Here is a 7,252-nt window from a genome sequence, read left to right on the forward strand (position 1 = left end):
CTTAAAAGTCAAGGGTTTAAGCAGACAGGAACCAGGAGGGACGGAGCAGGGTCCTAGAACTGGGGGGGTCGGCTGGGAGGGAGCGTGTTTAAAGATCAAGGCCAGACGTGGAGCGCAGTGTGTTTATTTAGTTATGTACAATCGGGTATCATCACATGAGCCGTTTCAGCGTTACAACATCGAGCACACTGAGAACTTGGTGGGGGGGGCCAGTGGGGGTGGAACATCTGGAACATCAACAGCGGACCACAGAGCAGCAGATCTCAGGACACAAGGACACACCAGGAACCTCCAAAATGATCCAGCGTGGGAGCGTTTGTGCCCCGCGGTGCTGAGCCGATACCTGCGTAGCTAGCATGATTAACTTTGGTGCTCGGTACATTTTAAACGTGTGATTCTACTCAACCAGCTTAACCTCTGTAAGTGACGTCAGAAAATGGATGAGATGAATCTAAACTTGGCTCTGAAGCTTCCACTCCAACAGCGGGGCCAGACAACGTGGCAGCGCCGTGCCGCGGCGGGGGTGCCACGCCAGGAGAAACGCTGAGGGTCGGGGGGCTTTTCTGGACTCAGCTGCACCTTGAAGAGCTCGTCAACTGAATATTAAACGACGTTGATCGATCCAGCACAAACGCCACATCCTGCCCGCCGGTCTGGCATCAAGCTAGTGTAGAACATTGTTGCTGTTCTAGGCAATGCTAACGTGGGTTAGACTGGGCAGGTCCAGCAGGTCCAGCATCCACCTGTAATGTTGAGCACATAGAGGAAAAGCCTTGGCGTTGTGTCTGTTGTGTCTCACGTGACCCCCTTATCGGACATGTTCTACCATGTAGCGGGGGCGTTGGAGCCCCATGGGCCAAGACGCCACCGAGCGTCACCACAGGCTGCAGCACAGGCTTCACGTAAGATCGCAACATTTCCCGTGGTGATGAAAGTCTGGTGAGGTGAATCCCAAAGGAACGGACATTCAAACCAATCAAAATGACAATAAAGCCGTAGGTACAAACGAGAGGAAATTGATGTTTTTCAAGATCATCAAACGTTGAAGAACCAATATTGTGGAAAGAAGCTTAAACGAGATTTTCCCAAGTAAAACTCACAAATTTCCACCTGGATCTATTACAGGAACAAAAACAAAGAGCGTACATAAAAACCCGTCCAGAGGGGGACGCTGACCTTGTGACCCCCCACAGGAGTGCTGAGGGGACCCCTAGCGTCCCTCTTGAGCTTCCCTTTAAAACCAACAACAGGCGGTCCCACCAGGAATTTGTAGAGTGACTGAAAATGATTCAAAAAGTCCGACTTAAAAATATCGAAATATGTTAGTGTGAGTGTGTCAGTGTGAGTGTGGGACATGGGACGAGTCCGGTTCCTCTGGACACGTCCACCAGAAGAGGCTGCCCCCTGACGCGGACCTGAACACACCCTCAAACTACAGCTAACACACTGGGGGGGGCACTGCACCGGGACGTTCTTCTGATGATGATGGAGTTGATGATGATGATGATGGAGATGATGTCCTCCAAAGTGAAGGTGGATATTTTCCTTCAAGGGTTGAAATCATTAAAAGTTGCCTCCCTCTTTTAAAGGAGCAGCACTCGCTCCCATGTTCAGAAGTCCACTGCACCACAACACCTAAAATCCCCCTCGAGGACACCACAAAGAACCTGCTGCAAACATGATCTGTGTCGGGAGGGCCCGATCCCGGAGGGCCCGGTCAAAGCATTGAGCGTCTTCAGTGAAGAGCCTCCACGCAGATCTGCTCCTCTGTTATCTCATCCAGCACCTGCACCTCCACCGGGCTGCACATGTCACTGTCATAGACCTCTGACCCCACCAGGGCCTCTTCCTCCAGAGCCTCCCCCTTGCCTTTAAATGCCTGGTGCTCCGAGGGGGAGGTGCTCTCCACAGACTCCAGGTCCTCGATACCTGCCCGATAGTGTATCATCAGCAGCGTCAGAGCCTGGAGCCTCTCCCCGGACTTGACGAGGGCGGTGCTGATCAGGGCCTTGCGTCGGGCGTCTGTGGCCTCCCGCTCCTCTAGGAGCAGAGCGTTGTTGTGCTCCAGCTCCTGGTCGATTTCCTGCTGGAGCTTGTCCAGCATCAGCTCCAGTTTCTGGAAGCGCTCGTCTGTGGGCAGCCCCCGGTACAGGTCGCGCCCGATCTCCTTCACGGCGATGAAGACGCTGTCGTCCAGGCCGCCCTCCTTGCGCACCAGCTTACCGCTGCCTCCGCTCCCGGCAGGCTGCTTCGAGGGGCTGGCGCTGCTGGTGTAGGTCTCGGTATCACTGCTCTCATTGTCTGAGGTGTTTGGCGTGTGTCTGGGGGACGGCTCCACTATCCCAGGAACTGGATCAACCACCTGCTCCACGAGCCGGGTTTTTGGTACCTGCCGCAGGTTGAGCAGGCGGGAGCTGGTGTTGATGATGTGGCGCGTTATACCGGTGGTTGCGCGATTTATCGAGGATTTGGCTTCCGGGTCAGCTCCTCTGCGCTCAGTGGCTGCCACGCAGAAGGGGTTCTCAGCCAGGCACTTGTCCTGACACTTCTTGTGGCAAACGTAGGCACAGATCATGCACTGGGAGGCTGCCTTGGTCCAGACCTTCTTCTTGCAGTATTCACACCACGTGGGATTTTGGAACTGCGTATCCTGAAAGTTGTGACGCACCTCCACTAGCTGCATGGTGCCGTACGCCAACTCATCTCGTGGCGCCGCTGGGACGTGCTCGCGATCTTTCTCCCTCGGATTCTCCTCTTGGAGACTCCCTAGCCGCTCTCTTTCCACCGGATACTCCACCTCGTGCTCTCCTAGGTAGCAGAAGTGGATGGTGATGTCCCCATAGCACAGCTTCTCGTTGAAGCCCTTGTGGTTGCTGAGGCTACGCAGTGCAGTGCGACTGATGTTAGCTCTGGGCTCCGGAGGCCTCAGTCTGAAGGTGCTTTGATATTCGGCTGAGGAGGTAGACATGCACTCCAGCGCTATGTGCTCCAGCTGGAGACTCACATGACCCAGACACAACAAGCTAACTGGTTTAAAGGGATCTTTGCACCATAAGGCAACATTTAGGTACTTATGGTTGCTCTCCACCTCAAACACCACGGATGCATTGGGCCAGGATGCCGTCCGGTTCCGAAACATGGTTTCTGGGGACTCCCAGAGAGAATGATCCTCAACATTGTCCTCTGCCGCCTTGTCCTTGGTGTGCTCGGCCTTGGTGCTGCCAGTGAGAGGGACTGGTGGTTCGTCACTGGCCTCCGTTGGCCTGATAGAGGGCTTCACCTCAGCCTGCTTAGCACAGCTTTTCTCAATGGCGGCCTTGTCATCAATGGTTCCGGCGTGAGGTGTCTTCTCTGGAGATCTGTCACAAGCACTTAACGTGGTCGTCACTGGGTTGGTTACGGTAGCAGGTGCTGCGACCGGGTCCGCGCCTTCCAACAGACTGGTTTCTGAGGAGCATGAAGTCAACCTGATCTGAGGTCTTGGCGGCACTGGGGGGCGAGAAGGAGGGGGCGGGGGAGGGACGGCGGGCCGTTGCGCGCCCTCTCCAGGATCACTCCCCAGGGTAGTCTTAAGCGGCGAGGGCTTTGGGGAGTCTTTGGGCTGGTTCTTAAGGGGAGACTGGATACCGGCTAGATTCAACTTGCGGTTTAGGATAGGTGAGATGGTGCCAAGTGGTTTAGACGCCAAGTTAGCAACGGTCCTTTTGGGACTTTGGTTTACTGTCAGCAAAGAATCTTCCTTTGTGTCACTGACAGTTGTTGTACCAGCCGGACCACTTGTTTGGTTAGTTTTGGACTCCACAATCAGCTCTTCGAACTCAGAGTCCATGTCTTTGCTGTCCGATATGTCGGAGAGGGTGGTGATGGGCGCTGGGTCTTCCTCATAGCCTCCAGGCTGGGAATTAAACCCCGTTTCCTCGAGCTGCCCAAACCCTTCCTGAAGAGTGCTCAGATTCCCATAGGTGAGCACCTGGTGGCGGACGGGTCTCTCGTAAAGGACCATCACCCTGTCTCCAGCCTGCTTCAACAATTTGGGTACTTGAACAGAGGAGGTCACTTTGACACCTGTCGACAGAAAGAAAAGCAGTCGTAGTTTAGGAACCCTGCTGGAACCTTCATGCACAGGAAGAATGCGAGCCAGACCTCCGATGGCGATGAGACGGTCCCCCCTCTGCAGGTCAGCCAGTGCTGCGGGGGAGTTGGGGGTGACGGTCTCGATGCTGACATGCACCGCGTCCCCTTCGGTAGCAGGAACATGCCTGAAAGTCATCCCCACGCTGCCACATGGTCCCTTGACGACCTCCGTCTGATTCAAATTACAAACAAGAGACAGTTCGTTAGCGAGGTCACGATCTGGCCTCCAGCCTCCGTCCCTTCAGAGCCCACATTAGTGCCCGTGTTGCTTTCCTTCCTTTATTTTTACATTAAAAGGAATCTGTGAAAGATGTTTGCTTTGCTTGCATGTGCATGGTGAGGCCCCGCCCCTGGCATCACATGACCGTCACGTCAGGAGCCGCTGATGAGTAAATGATACGATCATCAGAGGCATCGCAAAAAAAGGTTTGTCCTATTGCTGTGGGGGAAACTGGATTACTTCTGATTTCCATTTCAGATAATCCAATTTATACACAATGAGTTGCTTCCATGGCAGCTTTGATTTGTGGAGACAAGAACACACAACCAGAACACACTGATGTCACGCAGATGTCAGACATGGTGGAGACTCCTTCCTAACCCAAGCTCCTGCACAACAGAGAGCGAGCAGCACACCACGGAACACCAGCCTCAGCGTAGCCACAGACATCTTCCTCCAGCCATCCGGCTGAAAGTTGGAATTCTCTGGCAGATAGAAGAGCTGCAATTAAGGCCTCACTCAGCTGCCTGGAATGACTAGTGCACCCCTCCCACGCACTACTGCACCCCCCCAGGCACTAGTGCACCCCCCAGACACTACTGCACCCCCCCAGGCACTAGTGCACCCCTCCCACGCACTACTGCACCCCCCCCACGCACTAGTGCACCCCCCAGACACTACAGCACCCCCCCAGGCACTAGTGCACCCCTCCCACGCACTACTACACCCCCCCACGCACTACTGCACCCCCCCAGACACTACTGCACCCCCCCAGGCAGCAGTCCCATCACACCTGTGGACACCTTCTCTCCCATGACTGATGCTAATATGGTGCAGAGACGTCAGGCTAATGGCAGGGGGAGAAACGGCTGAATGAGGTAGAGGAGAAGAGCAGATGAAGACGATACAGGAGTCTAGAAGATAAAAAGGGAAGGTCGACAGGATGTGGGTAGAAAGAGACGAATGACTGCAATTTCCCTGCTGTCATTTGTTGTTGTGCTGGTGGAAAACGGTGATTAGGTTAGGCCATGAAGAAGATGGGGATCTATAGGAACTGGCACCAGACCAGGCTCCATTCAGAGGAGGGGAGGGGGGAGGAGAGGAGAGGAGGGGGCAGGAGAGGAGGGGGGAGGAGAGGAGAGGAGAGGAGAGGAGAGGAGAGGAGAGGAGAGGAGAGGAGAGGAGAGGAGAGGAGAGGAGAGGAGGGGGCAGGAGAGGAGGGGGGAGGAGAGGAGAGGAGAGGAGAGGAGAGGGGAGGAGAGGAGAAGAGGAGAGGAGAGGGAGAGGAGGGGGGAGGAGAGGAGGGGGGAGGAGAGGAGAGGAGGAGAGGAGAGGAGAGGAAGGGGGAGGAGAGGAGAGGAGAGGAGGGGGGAGGAGAGGAGAGGAGAGGAGAGGAGAGGAGAGGAGAGGAGAGGAGGGGGGAGGAGAGGAGGGGAGGAGGAGAGGAGAGGAGGAGAGGAGAGGAGAGGGAGAGGAGGGGGGAGGAGAGGAGAGAGGAGAGGAGAGGGAGGAGAGGAGAGGAGAGGAAGGGGAGGAGAGGAGAGGAGGGGGCAGGAGAGGAGAGGAGGGGGCAGGAGAGGAGGGGGGAGGAGAGGAGAGGGGAGGGAAGAGGAGAGGAGGGGAGAGGAGGAGAGGGGAGAGGAGAGGAGAGGAGGGGGAGGAGAGGAGAGGGGAGAGGGGAGGAGGGGAGAGGACGGGGAGGAGAGGAGAGGAGGGGAGGGGAGAGGACAGGGAGGAGGGGAGGGGAGGGGGAGGAGAGGAGAGGAGGGGGGAGGAGAGGAGAAGGGAGAGGAGAGGAGGAGAGGAGGGGTAGGAGAGGAGATGAGAGGAGAGGAGGAGAGGGGAGGAGAGGAGAGGAGGGGAGGAGAGGAGAGAGGAGAGGAGAGGAGGGGAGAGGAGGGGGAGGAGAGGAGAGGAAGGGGGAGGAGAGGAGAGGAGGGGGGAGGAGAGGAGAGGAGAAGGGAGGAGAGGAGAGGAGGGGTAGGAGAGGAGAGGAGGAGAGAAGAGAGGAGAGGAGAGGAGGGGGAGGAGAGGAGAGGGGAGAGGAGGGGAGGAGGGGAGAGGAGAGGAGAGGAGGGGGAGAGGAGAGGAGAGGGGAGAGGACAGGGAGGAGAGGGGAGGAGGGGAGAGGAGGGGAGAGGACGGGGAGGAGAGGAGAGGAGGGGAGAGGAGGGGGAGGAGAGGGGAGGGGAGAGGACGGGGAGGAGAGGAGGAGAGGAGGGGAGAGGAGAGGAGGGGGAGGAGAGGGGAGGAGAGGAGGGGAGAGGAGGAGAGGGGAGGAGAGGGGAGGAGGGGAGAGGAGAGGAGAGGGAAGGAGAGGAGAGGGGAGGGGGGGAGGAGAGGGAGAGGAGAGGAGAGGAGGGGGGAGGGGAGGAGAGGAGAGGAGGAGGAGAGGAGAGGGGAGGAGAGGAGAGGAGAGCTGCTGTGTAGCACCGACTGATCCAGAGATCTCCCCCACAGGAATGAACCCACTCATCAGGGATCCTGGATCCTGCTGGACGCGTCCACCTTTAACGTGCACCTATATTATATAACGGGGGCACCAGGGGGCCGCAAGCCTGTTCTAAAAATAGCACAACTCGCAAGTGAGGTGCGTCTAAGAAAATGTTTTCTCCCGCTATTTTTTTTAAAGTCTCAGAAGTTCTTCCTCTGGTCATCGTCCCATCACATTACCTGGCTTGTCTGGGTGGGGGGGGGGGGGGGCAGGTAGGTTAACAGCTGCTGGGCTGTTCACATCTGTGAACACGGGCTGATGTGTGTCGGTCCAGCAACACTGTTTCATGTGTATTTGTGTGGGTGGTCCAGCTCCAGGTCCAGCTCCAGGTGCAGCTCCAGGTGCAGGTCCAGGTGCAGGTCCAGGTCCAGGTCCAGGCAGGAGGGAGGGAGGCGTCAGCAGCC

The 7,252-nt window shown here is 56.9% G+C and overlaps 1 protein-coding gene across 1 annotated transcript in view; it reads right to left on the reverse strand.

Moving 5' to 3' along the window:
* Positions 1 to 108: 108 nt before the first annotated feature.
* The window catches only part of pdzd8 (PDZ domain containing 8), a 17,177-nt gene continuing 10,033 nt past the window's right edge, over positions 109 to 7,252 (reverse strand). The window contains 2 exon segments of the mRNA XM_029834785.1: positions 109 to 4,065; positions 4,144 to 4,306. Coding sequence (XP_029690645.1) covers positions 1,736 to 4,065; positions 4,144 to 4,306 — 2,493 coding nt within the window. The 3' untranslated portion in view covers positions 109 to 1,735.

This window comes from Takifugu rubripes, chromosome 4 (assembly GCF_901000725.2).
Source record: "Takifugu rubripes chromosome 4, fTakRub1.2, whole genome shotgun sequence".
Lineage (NCBI taxonomy): Eukaryota > Metazoa > Chordata > Actinopteri > Tetraodontiformes > Tetraodontidae > Takifugu > Takifugu rubripes.